At 34.3% G+C, this 23359-nt stretch overlaps 1 protein-coding gene across 1 annotated transcript in view; it reads right to left on the bottom strand.

The window, feature by feature from the left end:
• Nucleotides 1–23048, bottom strand: part of LOC128223386 (GTPase-activating Rap/Ran-GAP domain-like protein 3) — a 131201-nt gene extending 108153 nt beyond the window's left edge. The window contains exon 1 of the mRNA XM_052932667.1: nucleotides 22538–23048. Within this exon, the coding sequence (XP_052788627.1) occupies nucleotides 22538–22884 (347 nt within the window). The 5' untranslated portion in view covers nucleotides 22885–23048. The remainder of the gene's footprint in view (nucleotides 1–22537) is intronic.
• Between the last annotated feature and the right edge of the window lie 311 nt (nucleotides 23049–23359).

Here is a 23359-nt window from a genome sequence, read left to right as displayed (position 1 = left end):
CCATGCCCACATGGACTCATACACAAACAGAAGGATAGCTTAACTGATAAGTCTTTTGTTGAATGGCTTAACTAACGCTGTTCAAAGTCCTGGAATTCAAAGACAATATTTGGGCATACATTAGCACTTGTTGAAGGGTTCAGTCATCAATACCTAAAATAGTGCATTTTGCAAAAACATGAGCGAGTCTCTTTAATATCAACACATTCTATTTATCGGATAACAATGAATATATATATATATATAAATGTTAAGAAACTTTCTATGTTTTGACCATGAATGAAGTTCCAGATATATAAGGTATAGTTGCTTAGAAACATATTCCATTATGCATTAAACATATTAATTACATTAAAATTATTACACCAAAATGACACGAGCATAATAAAACAGATATGTGTGCAGATAATTTTGTCTGGCTTGCAATAAGTCATCAGTTTTCCCAGCTGGCTATCTAATATGGATTGGGCAGTTCTATATCAGTTCTAACATTCTTAGATAATAACGCAATAACGAAATTGTGCTGGTATAAACACCACAGGTTTTTAAAATCCCCAGAAATAGTGTGTTTTTTGTAAAAAATGACCTAATTCTATAATTTTCACAAGATTTAAGGTAGTACCTCAATACATACATTTATGTCTCAAATAGTTGCGCTAAGTATCATGTTATAACACCGGAAGCTTAGTTTAGACAAATAGACATTGAGTTTCTGGTTTTTGCTAGTATAGTTATATATAGTTCAAGAGCGAAGGGATAATTGCTCTGAGAAAACAAGTCATTTGAATATTGTATATTTCAGCCCTGAGTTTTCATAAAAGGGTTACATTATCTTACGTTATCATTCTGTTTTTGTATCCCGGCTTCATCGCAGCGTATACACTACAAGCGGGAAACTGAATCGCAAACATAACTTAGATACGGGCATCTGGAGCTCCTCGGCCATTTCCGTCGGAAAACACGTCGGATGTATATGGACGGTTTACAATATCAGAATTCTTTACATTTAACTATTATTATTATTATTATTATTATTATTATTATTATTATTATTATAATTATAATTATTATTATTATTATTATTATTACTATTACTATTATTATTATTATTATTATTATTATTATTATTATTATTATTATTACTATTATATATTATAATTTTAATTATTATTATTAGGATTTGATTTTACTACTAATGTATACATCCGAGGTTGTTTTCGATGGAGTAACTCAGGGAGTACACCTTCACTGAACGTGAATTATTAATACTTTATATGGTAGAAGAGCTTCTCTGTCGTAAAGTAATCTAAATTATTCGCAAGTTCTCATGAATAATCATATTATCTCCTTTCAGTACTATGCTGTGAGGTATTGAGCTACGAGTGATCAAACAGCATACAACATACAGTAGGCCAAACTTGATATAAATTTTGTTTGGCCTTACCTGGGATGGTCTTCTATTTGCAACTTAAGTTAATTTTAAGGTCATATCTCATTGAACTCTTACACTATATAAGTCAGATATTAATCATAAGTAATCCGATTAGCTATACCTTTCTTAGATGCAATAAAGACCAATATTGAATACCATCACTGACCGACTCACAAAAAAACGCGACACGAAAGTTTTTCAGCCTCTTTGGTATAAATAGAAACAAATTCTCATTTAATTATTTAATTGTGGCCTGCCTCGCCTATATTTCTCTTCGATCTCCATTCCTCCTCAAGTTATTTCCAATCTCTTGAATCAACTGTTTCACTTACGTTAATGATGTCAGGGAGTTTTATGGGCAGTTAAATATCAATACTGTTAGATCTTCTCCGTTTATGTTTTAAAGCGCGTTATTTTTTTAAACTTTACACATAACAGGAAACATGGCTAATAATAAAACTTCTCATATTAACTGTGACGACACAGACAAGTCAAGTACTAGCACCTTTTAGAATACAACCAACTTTTTTAATCAATGAAATTGCAAAGAGGCAATAATTAATTCAAAGTTCGAGTTTTTTTTTAAAAAGCGCCTACTACCACCCACCGATGCATACTCTCTGTGTCAGATTTTGCGTCCTGATTGTGTAACCCTATGAGGTTGTGTTCTAAATCAGTTAGATGACATTAAGTAAAATCTTACTGATTAAGAAAGTCGTGTTCACTACGAACACTATGCACATTCTTAATCATTAATATTTTACTTCATGTAATCGAACTACTACTTGGTAGTTTATAAACTAAGATCTTAGGATTGTACACGACTGCCAAGAAGTCCTTATAATTATTTATTGGGAGGGTAGTTTTGGGATAATCGTCTTAACAAGTGTGAGGTTAAGCGCGCATCAACTAGTTGAGACCCCCAGTGAACTCGTCCTCTAACAGAGCGTTCTAAGCCGGTTACCAAAACATTTATTAATAAAGCTTTTTGATGCAAGTGTGGTCGGTCTGTGTTGTTTGTTGTGTGTATCCCGTTCAAGGCTTGTCGGACCCAAACCTAATACGCGTAAACACGGTTTTTGCCTACTGTGCTTGTTCCTTTAGCTTTCATTGTTTTAATAAAATTATTGAAACTTATTTTTTTTATTAACAGAAGAGCTCATCAACATTCATTGCAGGAAGAGAAGATCAACTTGAACCACCTAAAGGCACAATAACCATTAGAAAAATAACATGATATGATATAACACAAATCTTTATGCTTTATATACACGCCATTCAATTCAGGAAGAGGATAACAATTATAAACTTCAAAACCCTTAGACAGCAAAATTACCTTTAACAAAATGATATGATTTGAAATAACACACATCTTCGTGTTTTATAACATGTATCTAATGTTATAAAAAAAATCAGTTTAGGTAAACGCTGTGCTAAAGAAAGAGGGCTCGTAGTTTTCACCATACATACTCTGTGGCATAGTCGTACATGTTTGTAACACATGTGACAATTTCAATGTGTGAAAAGAGTGCTTTTAATCAACGCGAGGTATTATTTGTTAAAAAAAATGATGTTCCTTTTCGTGTCACCTAGCAACAACAGGGGTCAATCTGAAATATTACAATACTAATTTACTGCCCACGTAACACTTTACCACACCTTTGCATTTTTCATCATGTAAAATATTGTAAAAATAGATTAGTTTTTACGGTTCATGTTCATTTGTGTCATGGGAAAACAAACGGTTATTGAAAGACTTATGGGGTGATATACAATATAAAACTTCAGTTAATCGTATGACAATACATCGGTGACTTTATTTACTATTTTTGTCAGTTATGAAAATCAAGTTATCCGATTAGCTACATCGTTCTTGGATCCAGTTAAGACTAATTTTGAAAACTAGCTCATCTGGTCATAAGCCAAACCATTTACCCTATGTCAGAGAATGATCCAGCAAACTTTTGCTCTCTACACCCTACCCCCTCTGACAAATAGTCTTCACTTTTGACTGACATTCCATTCAATTAGATTCAAACATGTTATGTACAGTCAAACTCCGTTGGCTCGAACTCTTAGGAATAGGCGAAAATTCCTCGAGCCTCGGAAAACTCGAGCCAAGCGGGAACTCTTATATTTAGGTTAAAGAAGTCGGTCCTCTACATCCAGTTCGAGCCAACGAGGAGTTCGAGCCAAGCGAGTTCGAACCAACGTGGTTATACTGTATGTAGTATGTGTAAGGGGAGACGTATTAATATATATACATAATACATAATTACATATATATATATTGAGAACAAACAAAAAGTATCTGAATGTCTTTAAAAATAATACACTGGCTGATACACACATTTCTTGCAAACAGCTGTTAATTACGCCAAGTCATTTGCATTTTATTGTTTTTGAATTATTTCAGTTGAATGAATCAATACTATAAAGAACATTTAATTTCGTTTTTTATAATTGAAAACGGGAAATTTGATATTAGAGCTGAAAAACATGAAGAGGAATAAATACCCTGGTTGCCGAAGATGAGAGATTGCCAGAAAGTGTTTTATATTATGTTCTATTCGTTATATTGTAAAATGTAACAGTTACTGTATTGTATTTACGATGGATTGGTATAAAGGAACTAGGTCATGTTTTGGCATCGTTTTTCCCAATGTTGCAGCTGAAAACACTTATATTTAAACTTTATTACTCGTTTATACCGCAATTACAGAACAAATACACGTGAAGTATAAACAACTAGTCTGGCTCTTAGTTTGGAGCTTACCCCACGCCGGTACAGAAAAGGAAAATTAAGAAACTGACAACTCAACCTCATGTAAGGCGTCATACATAACATGAGGATAAGTTAACCTTTAGGCCTTTTGTTGAAAAACTTTACAGACGCTATTTAAAACCATGGACTTCATTGACAATATTTTAGCATGTCAGTATCTAAGTTTTAACACTCCTACTGGTTTGCGATTTTTTTATTTCGTCATACATATAAGTGACTTACACAAAAAAATAAGCTAGCCCCTTTTAGATAATAAATTCAGCAATACGCATTTTGGATACTTTACTTCTTGGGTTTGTCAATACAGGTTCGACACAATCTTGTCGAAATAGTTTTGTCGACAACAGTAAAGTCGACATAAGTGAATATATAACAAGTCGAGTTTTGTTTGACAATTGTCGTAATATAACTAGTAAAGTCGACATAAAACAGGTCGTCAAATCTACATGACCAAGTCATTAGTATATACGATATACGCTTCCATACCTCCGATCAAAGATAGATTTAATTTCGTCAGTAAAATGTCCGTTTGGTATGTTGAAATTGCTCGATATATTTCATTACATATCTTTAAGTATTGCTAGTTAAAGGAACCCACAATCAAATAGAGGCCAAAGTCAACATTTATTTGAAAATGCAAAATCGTCCTTTTTTGCAAAAGTGCACTCTTTAATACTCCTCTAGGCAACGAGAGCCACATTATTTTATTTTTTAAAAACCTCGCGGCATAACACAAACACAATCCGTATTTTATTTTGAGGTGACGCTATGGTGAGATGATGAAATTTATAATTGAACATGTCTTAAATTCCTTTTAGCCTTTAGCTTGAAACGATTTTTACACACGGACAAATTCCTGCCGTCACATTCGCTAAGAGGAAATTATCTGAAAATTGCCCAATGTACGTGAAAATTGTTTTGCAGGCAAGGCTAAAGGAATTACATTTTTAGACATTTTAAATTACAGATTTCATCTTGCTAGACTAGAAATCCCGCCACGTCGTCGTCTTAAAATAAAACAAAAAACTAATTTTGTTTATCAATACTTTAACTCTTTAAGACGTGTTTAACCCATATTTGGGCTGTGTTTGTCTAGACTTTACAGTTAAGTGTGCGTACTTTTGCAAACTAGAAGCAGTAATGAAAAAAATGCGTATTTAGATTATATGAATAATAGGATTTTTTCTGTAGCTTATTTTTAAACTCTATAAGCTAGAAATAATAAAATAAAATATTTATGAAAATTAATGTAGCGTATTTTTACTGTAGGACCTGAATAAAAAAACAAACACTGAAGACGGATTACCTGGGGTTATTATTACGAACAATATCAAGTCCTGGGTCCGTATTTAATTTACAGAAGTATCTTAAGTTTTTATTTTTTATTCAAACTTAAGTGTAACATTTGGAATAGTCATAATTCTTTTCAAAAAACTGTTTCTTTAAAATGGGGTTTTCATTTTTTAAAAACTTTGGTGTCCATAATTTAATTGCAGAAAATACGCTAAGATCTTCCAGTGAAATAAAGCAGTTAAGCAAATTGTTGAATTCAAGAAAAAGGTAAACTCTTAACTTAAGATGCTTCTGTAATATGGCCTCAGGTCTAGGCTAAGAGTTGAAATACAAATAATCATCTTTGTTCCATTTGTTTCCGTATTATTTCAACATCAAATTACATTATCAATAATCAACAATACGAAAAGTTACAATGAAATGACGATTTGCAGTTTTGCCACTTAAGTCTGAACTCGAGACTTGAGCATGTTCGTAATCATGGCCCCAGGGACATTTTACAGCCACCATGCCATTCACAACCTTACCACAGTCGTTATGAAATAGAATGTACAAACATTAGTGTGCTTTTTGTGTATATGCATGCATATCTTACGTCATTTAACCCTGTACAATAAAGTACAATCATGATGATTCTCCGCAACTGGAATTGTAGCAAAAAATCCTGTAATCTTGTTTTATGGGACAAGAGCCAAGCACAGAGATAAAAATAGAACACCAATTGCCTACGCAGTGATTTCCCTTGACTAATGGAGAAGACTGCCACAAATTACGAAAACAAACTAAGCATAAGAATAACTATCTTGGAACGGTAGGATTTCAATGACTGTTTGTAAATTTAACTGTATAACATCAACACTCGTTCGTACTTACAGAGTACATTTGTAAATGATTATTAGTTTCAGTGTTAAACACTATTTTTAAAAGTACAAAAATATGTCAAATTCTTAAAAGTTTAATGTAATTGTTCCGAAATGTTCGCACACGCTAACAGGAATTTGTCTGAAAATTGCCTAATAAACGTGAACATCGTTTGCAGGAAATGCTGATGGGATTAAACAGTTTCAGACATTTTCAATTAAAGATTTCATCTCGCTAGAATAATGATCTCACCACTTGCAATCCTTAAGAACCAACACTATGGCCGTGTTCGTCTAGATTTATCAGTAAAAATTCGCACTTTTGCAAACTAGGTGCGGTAATGAAGAAAATACATTTTTAAAATGAGACAAGAAAGAAAAAATGGCCATTGTGTTAAATATGGATTCTTCGAACTAGAAATAATAACATACATTGCATGACATATGTGTATCAAATTTCTGTTGAAAGACCTGGTATAAAAACCTTCTGAGGACGGAGTACCTTGGTCAGTATTCATTGAACATCTGCAGCCAATTGTGTAAAAGTGGATAAATATTTGGTTTTGTCAAAAATAGCCGAAAAGGTTATTGATTGGTCAGTATTAATCCAAAAACTACTTTTAACCAATCAAATCATTTAAATGTTTAAATAAACCAAAAGATAACTTTTATATACCTTAACCAAGTTTTATACAATTGGTTGCTTAAGTCATTTCTTGAGTTAAGTACCTTTCTCAATTCTTTGAGTATCTTACAGGTCAAATGATATGAATTCTTAACAATGACGAAAAAGGTATGTTCATAAAACATTAAGAAAAAATCAAACTTTAATGCCCCTTTTAAAATTGAAATGCTATAATTTTGACTATGAAAAGTTTTGGTAAATGACTTAAAGGGACTGTGTCACAGATTGGCATCAAACAAGTTTTTTTCTGTTACGAATCTCTGGACAATTATCTAATAGAATGTGTTACGCTTTGATATCATAATTGTAAAAAAGGTACCAAAATGTAAAAGAAAAAATGTGTCGGAGACCGGGTTCGACCCCGCGTCGCCAAAATTGAAGAACAGAGTTTTACTCACTGAGCTACAAAGACTTATGCTAATATGGTGACATAATTAAGCTTTAGACCTACATCGGTAATATCACGTGCTAACACTGACTAGCCAATCACGCATAAGGAATGATTTCTACCTGGTAGACATACCAAGTAATCTTTTTTAATGGAAAAATACGAAATAGTTGCTAAACTTAAATACATTGTAAACTATGTGGTACTTCAATTAGTAAGTTCCAATGCATTGTACACATCGATGCCAAGTTTATGTCACTTTTCGACAATTTTCTCTTTTTTTTCGCTATTTTATCATACGGAGTACAGCCCCTTTAAGACATCATAATTATGGCTTAAGAAGTTTTTTATGAATACCGTTACTGACGTCACTCACTACATTACAGCAGATCTAATGGAAGGTAATGTGAAAAATAGGGTGATTTTTTGTTTGTATGTAAGATCTTTTATCATTTCACCTTTTACCATAAAGAACAATCATTATGATTTCTCAGCAGATAGGATTGTCACTCTGTATTTTCATCAATTACTTTTATGTCACATTTCCGGCGATAAGACTGAGAAGACACATCGTGTATGTTTTGTAATTAAGTTAGACACATTTATTGAAGGAAGAGCAGAGATCTGAAACCCCACTAACAGATGGATTCCTTGGGAATGCACATTTTACCGTATATTGATGAAACATTAGCCTGGAAGATTAGAAAGACACAGTGCACCGACACAAAACACAAATTGAATAAAAGATACCACACATTATTTCAAGTGACACTCTTATTCAAAATCAATACATGCACATGTATAACAAACATCAATTTTCACTGATAAACTTTAACTACTTACTAAATAATGCATTTTTGGAAAGCATCAATTATTGTAACAGTGTATTTAACAGCAGAAAGCGCAAAAAATATTAAATGATTGGTGAATGGTAAAAGATTTACTGTGGTCTACTATAGTCTCATAACTAAAGGTAGAAACATCGTGTTTTATGCTTATTTCTTTCAAATTAAACTGGGTATCCTTCATAAGAGCCACTGTTTCCGACATTTATTCATCCTTTTTGGAATATTAAAACAATATTATTAACTGTGGTAAATCTTATTTTGGGAGTAAGAGTGCATCTTTTAGCATTACAGTACAGAGAAAACGTCCACCGCCAACAGGCTCAGCCGGATCGTGGACAGATATGATTGAGAGCCCAAGTCAATTAACATCAATTACATAGCGCCAGACGTCGCTAGGGATATAGAGGGTAGTCTCTGTCATTGTGTTACGGGCATTTCATGCAATATAAATTGTGTTGTTCGAAAAAGATATCTGAAACATCAGAAACAAAACAAAAACGTTTTGTTTAGTGGATCTGGTTTCGCTTAAGAGATCAAGAGATCATACTGTTCAAGTTCTGTTTTTCCGCCAATCGGACTCCAAATTAGGTCAATGAAAAAAGTTGGTCGAATTAGATGAATAATAATAATAATAATAATGATAATAATAATAATATAAAAAAAAAAAAATAATAATATATGTGGAGATTTTAGTGCAATATTGACGTCAACTAGTTTTTCAAAGACAACTTTTTTAAAAGATATGTTTCGTTTTGTGATTATATAATTATTATTATTCAAATATGTATTCAGTGACGTTCAATTGAACTGTCAAAACTTAGTTCTCATAAACAATATAATATCAGAAATAAGAAATTTCGCGTTGTTGCGCAGGTGCCGGAGTGAATTTTCCAGTTCGGCAATATTGACGGTGTGCAAGAAACAAGAGATCATCTAATATTAACAACGAATGGGGTCAAAACTTATAATCCTAAGAGGTTTGTCTTTATAACACGTGGGTTAAGTTACCGATTTCTCTGAGATACTTTTCACGAACTGTAAGACACACTGGAAACTAAATGTATATAGGATTGGTATATCTTTGGAAAAGCTGGCGTGTTCCGCGCCTTGCTGTCCGTGAAATGCGCCAGGAGACGACTAATATGATAACTCAATAAGAATCGGATGATTGTATCTTTCATTGGTCTCCAGACATTTCAATATATGTACGTGTTGAAGTAAGAAAGTTCCCATATGTCTGCGCTAGGAACGATCTATAGTCGACCTGTTTATTTTGGCAATTAGTTCCACAGATGTTGAGTGCTTCGAATCAACACTGATGACGATGGAGGAGGTAACTCTGTTAAGGTTTATTACCGAGTAAGGCCAGAAAATAATTAAGATAGTTCATTCAACCGTCAATAAATAACAATTGTAGCTGATCCCTGAAGCGAGCCACAAAGTGTTTTGAATATATTTCTATAAATATACTTCTTGATAAAAGCAATGAACTTTTATATCGGTGACGTGGATGTCCAATATTTTACTTATATTGGCTTGTGTAAATAATAGCATAATTATCACGGTTGATAATTGTTTGATGTTTGTTGTCGCGAAGCGTTTTGTCTCAAACCCCCAAATTTGCTTTACACTCGTTTGCTCGAAACTGCTTGGCTCGAATTCTTCGTTTCCTCGAACTTGATGTAAAGAACCGATGTTATACTCTATGTAAGCATTTTCGCTTGGCTCGATGTTCGCGATGAAGTATTTTAGCCGGAACCTGGGATATCGAATCAACAGGTTTCGACTGTATATATTTCGATGCATCTGTGGTAAGTCTTGGGTGTTTGGTATAGCTAAGTGTGTGTTGTCATGTTTGTTTTTTGTCTCTCGTTTAGTCTTTTTGGCTTTGCCGTATTCACTAACGCCTAAGTCTCAGTTTGAAACTCATTCAGAAAATTGAATTCTTTAATGTTCAAAATTTCTATCAACTTACTATATTTGACAACAGCTGTGTGTCTCATTGTAAAACCGAATATTTTTAAAAAAGGAATAGCAATTTGACCATACTTGCTCCTGTAATAGCATTTTGGTCAGAAAATTAAAGTTTTGCTTTCCCGAGTCTGAGGCGTAAGTGATTACGGACGCTGGGTCTTTTTTCTGTAGTATTTATGGTATTAATATTTGCATGGCAGTAAAGTTGTGTTGTTTATCATTGTTTTAGATATACAAATAAAGGTATGATTGAAACTAGGGATTGAAAATCACAATCGAATATCGGAAATACTAGGTCAAGTCATTTCGATCAATTTCCGATGATGTAAATGCAATCAAAGGTTTATTTACATGCTATTAAACACCTAACCTAAGTAGTTTAACGAAAAACAAATTGGAAGCAACGTTTTAAGATGTAGTAATTTTTCAACGATCATTTTCAGCGATCATTTCTTTGACAATTATCGATCAAGGTTTTGTCCCTTCTTGATCAATCTAAGGAGTTTTATATTTAGATAGCTTGTTTCAAAATTTACCTCATTGCTCGAATCCTGTAATCAATAATTTGGCTGGGCTTATCAACAAAATCAACCTTCAGCAGTGGTACGACTAAACCCGGTTTTATACCGACGGATTGGCGCTCTTTCTTTTGTCTGATGCCATGCTTGTCCAAGAACCTCTGAACATGAACCAAATACTGTTTCTTTTCGGTAAGTTTCTCGGCACTATCTACTTTAGCGGTCAGTATTCTGAAAGAGGCTGTCCGTTTTGCGACAACTTTCTCCAACAGCTGTTTGGAAGGTTTCTTTGGCTCACTAACAGAGCGTTCTCTGAATTTAGGCTTAAGTAAATCCATTTTGCTTTTAAAACGTTAACAAACCGAAGTAACAGAATATTTTTTTCATGAAACATAACCATTTATTTCAACTACTGCGTTTTTTCGTCACATATTACGTTTGTTTTAAGTTCTGTAATTCTATTTCTTCTATCACAATTCCTTGATGTTCGTGCACTCAAAGCTAGTACTAGGTCCTTCTAAGAATTTAGTTTTTAACTGCATATATTGAAACAGTGACTAATTAGCACCTAGCCAAGAAACCATAACTACTTCAGCACCGCTCGGCGTCACCATAGCAACAAAAAGTAAATTAGTTTTTTATGATGTCATTCAAAATATAATTGGAATCATTCAGATAACGCAATACTTATTTATAACAATTTGAATATAATGCAGGTCACTTAAAATAGCATATATATACACCTCATATATATTTCAGATAATGAGATTAGACCTGTACATGTTGCATATGTATGTGGCACTTATAGTTCATAGCCAGACAATCCATAGTATAAAAGAAATTTCTATTACAAACCCCAGTAATACAAACCCCAGTAATGCGAATGAAACCAAGTATTAAGACCCCCAGTTATTAAACCCCCGGTAATAAGACCCCCAGTTATTAAACCCCCAGTATTAAGACCCCCAGTTATTAAACCCCCAGTATTAAGACCCCCAGTTATTAAACCCCCAGTATTAAGACCCCCAGTTATTAAACCCCCAGTATTAAGACCCCCAGTTATTAAACCCCCAGTATTAAGACCCCCAGTTATTAAACCCCCAGTATTAAGACCCCCAGTTATTAAACCCCCAGTATTAAGACCCCCAGTTATTAAACCCCCAGTATTAAGACCCCCAGTTATTAAACCCCCAGTATTAAGACCCCCAGTTATTAAACCCCCGGTAATAAAAGCCCGAGTATTGCACACTCAATTAATGCAAACTCCATTAATGTAAATCCCTGTAATAGAAACCTCCAGTAATACAACTCCACTTATAAAAACTCCATTAATGCAAACAAATGCACATTTTAACGCTATTACCAGACAGTAAGTACCCCCCCCCCCCCCCACACACACACAAACACACACACACACGCCCCCCGCTGCCCCATGATGTTTTTGATGTACAGAATTGATTTGTTTTAAAGTTTTTTTCGCAAAAGTCCTTAACTTAATAAAGTATTTACCATGATCTGCACTATCGATTGCTTAAATGCCGAAACGATAAAATTGTAATTAATTTAGGGAACGAGCACAGCTATCAAAAAGTATATTTAATTGTTTTTGGTTATACGAATACCATATTGATATTTTTCAATTAAAAAACAACCTGTATTAAATTATTAGTCAACCCTTTTCTTGATCAGTCGAATCCTATTGGTATATTGAAATCAACGAATAAAAACAAGTCGCCTAAATGAACATAAACATCTAGAACAATATTGTTGTGACAGAATTGAAAATCCTCTTGCTAAAAGCAGAATTTCCAGGGACTTTAGACACTAAATCAATGTCATCCTCGGAATATATCATCAAGTAGCTTTGCATTTATATAGAGCTTTACATTAAATTGAAAAGATCGCGTCTTGTGCGTTTTAGTGGAGACGGATGTAGTATATATATATCACATATTGCTGAAGATGTTCGTTAAACAAACATTTGAAATTCGAAGAACAAACACTCGTAGTACAACAAACAAACTTCCTTAGTCTTAAAACACCAAACTATTTTACGAACACTTTCAGTTGAAATTAAGAGCGAATATACAAACTGTAATAATTGAATTAAACTTAAAGCTGCACTCTCACAGATATATATCATTTTTACAACTTGTTTATTTTTTGTCTTGGAAAGAGCAAATTCATGCGTAAATATCTGCAAACCAATGATATAAGTTTGCTGACAAAAAATCAGATCGTAGATTTTCATATTTCCGTTCGAAATTAATGTTTTACTAACGGTTTAAGAAAAATGTTTAAAACATCATCTTTTATCTTGAATATAATAATCTGCGATCTTTTTTTTTGTTAGCAGTCTTATATGACTGGTTTCGATGGATTTTCGCAAAAATTGGCTTGTTCCAAGACAAAAAATAAAAGAAATTTGTTAAAACGTTCAATCTATGAGAGTGCAGCTTTAAATATTAGTTATCATAAAGTTATCTTTCAATTGTTACCAACATTATATGGAGTCACCAGGCACCAAAAGGTCGTTGTTAATGGCACTTACAGAGAAAAAGCTTATTTGTTCATATGTCGTAAGATAACATGAGTATGTCTGACCGCTGGCATTTCGTGCTAGATAGCCACATTACCGCGACTAGAACGTCTTTGTCTCGGTAAGAGGCAGCAATAAGAGTTTTCCAGATATCTTCACTGGAGAGTTTTGCAGTTGAATTGTTATGGTGCTCAATATTCGCCAGAAACTGAATAACGTTTATCATGGTGCTCCATACTCACCAGAATAACTGAATAACTTTTATTATGGAACTCCAAATTCGCAAGACACTGAATAACGTTTGTTATGGTACTCCAAATTTGCCAGAAAATGAATAACTTTTATTATGGTGCTCCATATTCGCCAGAAAATAAAACGTTTATGCCACTGTTAGTTATAAAGCATTTCAAAAATCTGACTGGCGGAACAAACGAATTAGGGAATAAGGAGACCGGATGAGACCGGCTAATACAGGAAGAGACCGGGAAAAGGGATCGCCTCTATTATGACCGCGTTATTACGTATATTTCAAAATATGAACAGAAAACAATTGTGTATTTCACATACGGTGGAATCAAGGTTATTTGTGTTTGCAAATACTGATTAGAAAGAGTATTAAGCCTGATATTTAAACTAGCATGCACCAACGTTTTGATATGGAACGCACTTTTATTATGTTGTTATCAAAACTGACATACAACCTTGTGACACACATATCTTATAAATGATATGTAACCTTGTCAAATCATAAGAGACCAGGTTTATTTTTACTATTGGGAAGATCTATGTAGTTTTATTACATCACATAATATATCGCCTCCGTAGCCCAGTGGTTTGGGCATCCGCTTTCGGAGTGTGAGGTCTGGGTACTTATTCTGATACTCCGCAGCTCGTTAAATAATGGTACCCCCAATTGTCTACCTGTCACCGTCCAGCATATAGGATAGAAATCGTTAAAAAGATGTTCATCAATCAATGTGTCCAACGTTCAAGCCTTTAATTGGGAGAGTTTACCCTATAGCAGATAAACCTACTTAATTTTATTTGCAGCGATAGAGCGGAAGAGACACACGGAAATACAGTTCAATCAAGATAGGAACATTTAAAGGGACAAGACACCAGATGGTCCCTAAAGCGGCATATACAGTAGTTCCTTAAAAAGCTTAGAATTTTCAATACGAACTTTTATGAGGCCGATGATACCTCATTTTACATGATTAATATAATATTTCGTCGCTGTCTCAGCTTGCTGAGTTTACCCCTTTAAGAATAGCGTTTAATGGTGTCTTGTAGTGGGAATATTTAGTATGTGAAGGTCACGTGATTAGTTAAGATAATATACCGACGCTATTTTTATAGTTTACTGTGATTTACGTGGTAGACAAAACCAATAAATTTCGAATTGGAAAAATACGCAAAAGACTGCGAACGATATATTTGTCGTTAGCGGTGTGATGCATCAGTAAGTATGATTAAATGCATTGTACAGAAGGATATTAATTTTATGTGAGTTTTTAACAGTTTTCTTTTTTTTTTTTGCTTGCAATGGTATCATCTGGTGTCTAGTCAGTTTAAAATATCACTGATGGACTAGGGCTTCATTTAGGGAAATGTTGACAACCATGTTCTAAGCATTGAAAAAATCGGCTCACATCACAAGTGGTCACTGTTTAATTGGCTAGCTTAAATTTTTGACTTAAATTGCTTGCAAGCTGCAAAGGAAATTTGAAAAATCTCGTTAAGTGTGTGTAGAATGAGGGTGTGGGGCTAAAGCGTTAAATCAGATAAATTCATAGTTCTTTTGAATTTCTCAAAGTCGTTTAATCAGACTTGTACAAATTAATTTACGTGTTATGCGTATGTTAACCAAAGTACACATACTTCTTTAATTTGATCAAATCTTTTATATCAAAGGTCTGTTATTTGCAGTTTCAGAGATGATTTTCAATGATGTAATTATATACTATATAGAAAAACCTGTCACCTCTTTTTTCAGGGGAGCTTTAAACCACAGGGCCATACTTTGAACAATCTTTGTAAAAGACATCTACATTGTACACGTACGTCAGACTGCATGCACAATGCTATTAGGAAGTAGTTTTTATTTGAAAAGTGAAGAATTATTTTCTGCCTCTTAATTAGTGCTTTGTATTCAATTAATATTAAATGTTCCCATGATAACTTAGTGCTGTTGATAAATATTAGGCACTGCCTTCTGTCTCATGCTATTCTTATTACTGCTGCAGACTTTTGTACAAAGCAAGTTGAGTAGACTAAGATGAGATGAATATTGTTTATCAAGTATGAAATATTGAAATGTCTTTTAAATACATTGACCATCAAATTTCATAATTGTGTCAGCAGTTCATCACACTGCTTGTGAGAATGGAATACCAAACATATTCTTTATTATATACCCATCATCAATCCACATGCAATACATATCACAAAATACTTTAATCCATACTCCGCTCCAGTGCAATACGGCCATATACCACTCTTGTGATGTCATGTCATAACCAGTATGTTGCCCAATATTAAATTGACGTCATTAAACCAATGAGTGCATCCTTAAAATGCAATTTATTATGCAAAGATGTGGCTTCTAAGGGATCTAATCTCAAATGTATAAAATAAAGGATTATTAGTACTGCGTTTTGATCCGGATATGGCGGAATGTCATATTCGATTCTGGTTGTTTTTTTGTAGATTTTGATTTTACTCGGCTTGTGCCTTGTGAAAACCGAATCTGCAAAAATCTACTTGAGTCGAATACAACCTCCTGGATCAAAACGCAGTACTTATAACCATATTATGTACAAAACCTGTTACCCAATGGACAGAGCATCTTTAACCCACAGGGCCATTGTAACTTTGAACAATCATTGTATGCAGTACTTATAACCCTATTATGTACAAAACCGGTTACCCTATGGACAGAGCATCTTTAACCCACAGGGCCATTGTAACTTTGAACAATCATTGTAAAAGACAACTACATGTCAGACTACATACAAGATGCTAAGGAAGTAGTTTGGAAAAATGATAATTATTTTCTCCGTTTTAATTTGTATGCATTAGATAACTCAATAAATGCAACAGTTGACCATTCTTGTATTGTCCTCTGTCACTGTCCTGATAGCTTCCTATCTCAATAGTTGCAAAAGGTTGTAGGTTCATGATTCCCTGGTCCAATATGTCATACAGAAATAAGATGTTGAATGTAAAATCAAGTAGCTTTCTTTACAGGCACTTCGAATTGAATAGTACTGTAACATTTGGAGTGCCTAGAATTTGTTGGATTCGTAGGCAACATGTATCAGGTGTTGCAGTACATTTGGCAAATACTTTTCACCCGTCCTTGTAAATCTAAAAAAGCTTTCATTTTGCAAAAGTAGTTCAGATAACTATAATAAGGTTGCTAATTCAAAGTTTGAATAGTTCTGAAAACTGGATGTGCCTTTAATTGCAGCAATTTGAACTCCAACTCATAATGTCAATTAAGCTGGTTTCCTTGGTATGGGGATTGCTTTATTTACTTGAATAAACAAACATTTCTTGCGTTGGATAGTACAATGTATCTTTGATTTGGATTGTAAAGTATAACTTATATAAATAAATATATATTCTTAACTTTTAATATGTAATTAGACAATTAGTTAATTTTTCAACTGCGCACCAAAACCCTGAATCTGAATACACAAGCTAATGCATCAGTCAATTGTAACCATGCCCCCCCCCCGTCCCGGAATAGCGGGGACTTTTATTTTCGGTCCAGCCAACCCCAGCTAAATTCCCCGCCCTGCGGAGATAATCTGGTGGTTAAGTCCCCACCAAATGCACCCGCACCAAAGGGACATTAGGTTAAGCCCCATCCACACTGTATTTTCCGGGAAGACCCGGCACTGCGGGGCCTACTGAAAGGTAAAAACATGGCCCATTTCGACGGCTATCCCCGGTACACCCCCGGATGTGGGAGCCGTGGTTTCAATTGACTGGTGCATAATGATCCTTGTGATCCAATCTCATGCCAAGACGATTTCTGTTCTAACATTGCCAGGTTAGTTATTCTTAAGCATAAAAAAACTGGACAGTATTTGAGAAAGACTGTTGTGAGGTTAAATCTTCATTACTTCACTATTCCACAACATTGGGTGATAATGGAACTTCATTGAATATTTTGATTTTAATTTTGTTCCCTAAACGCCACAAGTCAACTGATTAATACAAATTAATTCATTTCTATCTCCACAATATTCGGCACTGCATTGTTAAAAAAACTCAAAAATTACACTTGTAAATTATATAACCAAATACCTTTCCCTCAAATATTTCACAAATTTATATTGATATATCAACAACAATGCATCACCATACTGTATCTCTGACTGATTATTGATTTTCATTCTTGGCTAGAAAACAAAAAGTGAGCACAAAGCGTCTTCAGAAAAAGAACTTGTGAAGTATGCACCTGTCAATTGTAACCACGCCCCCCCCCCCCCGCAGGGCACAGCAGGTACTTTGACTTTCGGTCCAGCCAGTCCCCGGTAAAATCCCTGCCCTGCGGGAACGAACTGGTGGTAAAATCCCGTGAATAACCCCGCACCCCGGGGATCTAAGGTAAGAGCAATTCCCTGATATAATTTGCGGGAAGACAAAACCACCGCAATCTCCCGGCATTGCGAGGACACTAGTTCTGGCTTCCATAACTTTAATGTTGATATTTTTTTTTTTTTTATGTTTACAACACATTGAACAAGTCCAAAAAGGTAATATATAATGTGTTCGCTGAAGTTCTTTAGCTACGAGGACACCTGAAAGGTTAAAACACAACCCTTCCCCCCACCGGTATATCCCCAAGGGACCGTGGTAACAATTGACTGGTGCATTATACGAGAGGAAATCAAAATTGAGCAGGCAAGATTGTTTTACCTACGGCGATGGTTTATCACAATGTCATTAAACAAAATGTACTAACACTGAGAGTGGCTCCAAGACTTTTCTATGCACATAGGTAAACAATCATCTTATTCATAAGCCAGATGCTGTGCACATATTCATTTATTTGGCTTCATTTAGAATGAAACTTCATAAATAAGTATGCGCATATTTGATATTTTTTATCTCCATGCAAAATTGAAATCACATGATTTTATCAAACGAACTTGTATTGCTTGAAAATTTACGTGTCAAATTAAAAATGCTACCCACGGTAAGATGAAAATAAATCCGTTTGATGGTGGTAATCATTCAATGGCGTCTTTATTGATAAATTTCTTCAATAAAACACGTATGAAATTCACATCATCAGCATCCGGAAGTAATGATAACATACATGTCTGAATCATTCGGCCGCTCTGATCAGAGTAAATGAGGTCAATACAGTAGACTGGTACCCTGATTTACTTTTCCTCAAAAATATAAAGTTATACAGGTACGCGGCATATGGGTTTTAGTTAACATTAATAATATTTGAACAATAAATATCAAAAATCATGTTGTGTTTGAAAAAGAGCTTAGTGCCATACAATGATTAGTTAAAAATAAACTTTGTATCGAAAAGAAAATATCACGGAAACATGCAAATTATGTCGAAAAAAAAGAACAGGGACCGACTTCGGATTTTTTTATAACAATTGATATAGTTTTTTATAAATAGATACCAACATTCTATACAAAGGATATTAACAATACTTTTTTTAAAACTTTCCTGGTTATTTTCTACTTAGACCGCACACTTTAGTCGCTTTACGTATGAATTCACAAGACATTTGGAATGCACGATGGGCACCGCGGTTATCTGATACTGGTTTCTTTTCGGATAAAAGAGAAAGAGGGTACCAGTTTTAATACAGAGCATTGAACGGGAAAATTTCGATGCGTACTTTTCCAATATGTTCATATTCTTATTGCATATAATCTGACCGTATGCAAGAACATTCATATAGTTAACCCGATTAACTCACTAGCTACGTATGAATTTCTTGTGCTTCATTAAAAGAACATACGGTTAGCTTGAATTGTTAGGAGAACTATTTTAATTGGATTTTTTCATTGTAATCAGTTCTGTTACTACTTTGATTATTCAAATTCGCTAACGACAACCAATCAAAATACAGCGTATGAATACATTACGTCAGTGAACCCCCAGATGCGGCTTGAGAATGCAGATATCGTGAGTATCGCTATGAACTAGGCCACAAGTGCCCTAGTCCAATAATAGCATGACGTACAGTTTGGTAACAGGTGAAAACAGATTTTACTGTATAATGACGAAATATTACGGGGAATCCCTTTAAAATACATGACTTGCAGTCTGGTCACAGAGGCAAACATATTTTACCGTATAATGACAAAATATTATGCCACGAACCATTCTAAATAGATATTTTTTTTTAAAATGAACACACTTTAAATCGAAATATAACACTCCTAGTTGTAGCGAAGTAGAAAATAACGGTGGAAGCAATTGAGACAGGATAGGATTCTGGCTCAAGTCAAATCACATCAATAACTCCCTTGGGAGATTAAAGATACCATCTTTCAGGGGTTTACGGGGAAACCTCTACGATTAAAATCGTAATTTAAAACTATACATTAAATATTGCCGAACATGGCGCCACAGTCAGCCGATACAAAACAATGGAAATTTGTTTCGCGGTTCTGTTTCACATTGACAACACATCCAACCATCTGTTAGGTTCAATATGAAGTTAATAATTCAAATTCCGACATCTTGTTGTGGTTTTTTTTGTGTTATTCGTACTAAACAGGAACTGAATATGCGTTTCATGAAATGGTTAAAAGTTGTTGGTATGTACGTACGCAAATAAATAGTTTGATGCGACGCAGTCTCACAGCCTTTTAATTCGTGTAACTACATACTTACCATCTTTAACATTTTAGTGGTCTACATTTTATTGTATAAAGTACCAACAACATGGGCCAGTCACTGTTTATATAGTGCTTTTCCTGATTAAATCAATAACTTCTGACTGCTGATTTGAGAAAAACTGCCTTCTCGTTTGACAAAAAAAATGTGGTGACCAATAATATAGTTAAAAACTCTTTCATGACGAAGGTTAAGGTAACCATGTAGAGACAATATAATAACAAAACTCGAGGCAACATTCGGAACACCTCGGCCATTGTTCGTCGAAAACAACCTCTGATGAATACGAACTTTTTACAATGTCAGAAATATTTACATTTTACTACGCTGCAAGTAGATCGCGTATTAATTTGATTTTAACAGATAAACGTAATGACTTTTCTCTTGGCAATTTTAAATATTTATATTATGCAATAACAAACTTCACTGGCAATCAATTTAGAATTAGAAATACGAAATACACGTTAAAATACTACAATTAAATAATACTTTTATTTAAATTTTTACGAACTTTTTTTACTGACGTACCGGCATTCATCCGAGGTTGATTTCGATTGAAAATGGCCGAGGTGTTCCGAATGCAACTGTTTCTTACAATAACACAAACGTCGTCTGTAACCTTGACAACAAATGAATTGGGGAAACCCCAGATCGTGTACAAACGTTAAATGAAAGGGAAATGGTCCTTACAAACAAATTATCAATTTCAAATATAAAAAACATTCGATTTGCGTTACAATGTTTTTGTCCTTAAGGGTCTGTATTCAATTATTATGAATAAATTATTTTTGGTAATTGTCGACGAAATGTAAAACAAATATGCAATATACAAAAAAATATTTTGAAGATATACAGGGTGTGTTATATTGGAAATGTTGTCTTGTTCCGCGCAAAGAGACAAGATATTACTAATATGATACGGTAATATGCAGATGATTCTACAGCTTATTCGTCTCAAGGCAATTCAATAGATACGTGTTGAAGTCAGGACAATTCCCTGATGTCTGCGCCAAGAATAGATGGCGTACAGCTGACCTGTTGATTTGGCCAATTACGTTCATCAATGGGGGTAATATATATATATATGTTCATTTAGGTTTATGATGGAAAATGACCATAAAAGTATTGTGTGCTACAGTCATGAATTGCTTAGTAGTTAGCTGAAAATAATTAAATCCAGCTAATAACCTCTAATAATGATGGTTTTATATCTACTGGGTGTAACTGTAAAACATTTGCCGGTGCGGTTATATGGTTACGAATCGTATTATACATGTAAATGTAAAAACAGTTTCAGTTTATTGGCAATATCAGCCTTTGACCAGACACAAACATCATAAATAATATAATATACAATTTATGCTGAGATGGTCACGCGAATATGTTTGACATTTTTTGTTCTTTTTATAAAAATGTAAATCTGAGTCTGAGTCTAGACTTGGTCTTGAGACTGTTCGTAATCATAGCCCCTGAGTCGTATGACTTGAAATTGGATAGGCCCGAAGAGAGCCGTCAGGTTTGTGTATTTCGCACGCACAAACTCATGAACAATTACCACCCTGGGGCCAGTTTCAATATAGGATTTTATTCGCTATTTCAATATTCTTAAATATTATTAAAGTCACAAAAATCAAACCATTGATTTGTTTTATCTATTTCCTCAACTTTATGTTTATGTATAATACCAGCTAAAGTTCGATTCAATTTTATATGTTGCAAAATAACGGAACGATGCGACAAGATAACTAAAATTTACGACACATATCGACTTAGATCTTTATTTAATCGAGTCACTGTCCATCAAGCAACATAGCAATATCAGGAGATTAAAAAGATCAGCCCATGAATACTTGTTTCATATGACAATATATCGTACTTGAAATCTTATAAAAGAACTACATAAGCCACGATTGGTTTTACACCATAACAGGTATTGTACTATCATTCGGCATGTCGAAAGTGACTGAAAAATAAACATGACGGTATTTTAAATCGGCACAATTTATTTGCAATAAGTTTTTACTACTATGCGGCTACGACAATAAAACCAAATATTGTTATATATATCAAACAAAATCTCAACGAAATATGAATACGCCAACACATAAAATTTACTTTATTGGAAACAAATTTCTAAAGATATTGAGGTAGGCGTATGTTATAACACATCCGTTTTCGTGACAATGTAAAATGAAATGCTATTTCTTATTTAATCTCATTTTATGCCTTAGAAATATCATTTTGGTAGAAATAGTTTTATTATTATTTCGGGGAAAAAGATTAAAATAGTGTATTCCACCTAAAAGCCTTTATCTGATTTTACCTCATTGCACGAAGCCTGTAATCATCCATTAGGCTGGGCTTATCAACAAACACAACGTGCAGCTGGGGCACAGAAATTCCCGGCTTCATGCCGACGGCTGGTCTGTCTTTCTTGAACCTGAAGCCATGTTTGACCCAGAACTTCTTAATATGCAGCAAATCCCAGTCCCGTTTCTTCTCTATTCCATTTCGGTGTTGTTTCTCAGTTCCGTTTCCGGGTCGGACACTTACGTTGGATTTGCTGGCGGACGTTGCCCGCAACGCGGTGACTTTCTCCAACAATTGTTTTGACGGTCTTCTCGGCTCACTCACCGACCGTTCCCTAAAGTTCAGTTTAAGTCGCTCCATTTTGATTTTTCTAAGTTTAAAAAAATAAAATCACAGCTTGTCTTACATTTAACGCATCTATTTCTTTCAACGAAGTATCTCTATCTGTTTGTGTTTATTATAACCCTTTCCAGTAACGGCAGTACAAGGCGGTTTCAGCTTCATTACTTATTAATAACGAACTAATCATGAGTTTGTCTTACCGCGGCGGAAGAATATTATATATGAGTTCCGTTTCTTCGACACAGGCTAGTTAAACTCTGATTATTCCTCCTTTTTTCCCTCTAGAAATCCTTCCATTTTACCTCTTTGCCTTGCAATGTAACTTTGTTTTGTGTCTAGGCACAATTTTATTACCATGTACATACGGGTTTTGACGGCTTAGTCAAATTCTAAATTCCTCTTCAAAGAAAACATATCTGGCAAGAATTATTCCGTAAAAGCATAGTCTGAGAGACACGAGCCTTAAGCAATGAATTGGAAATGGTTCCTGTGA

This window comes from Mya arenaria, chromosome 17 (genome assembly GCF_026914265.1).
Source record: "Mya arenaria isolate MELC-2E11 chromosome 17, ASM2691426v1".
Classification (NCBI taxonomy): Eukaryota; Metazoa; Mollusca; class Bivalvia; order Myida; family Myidae; genus Mya; species Mya arenaria.
The sequence above is the reverse complement of the archived record's forward strand: the minus strand, read 5'-3'. Positions and strand labels throughout refer to the sequence as shown.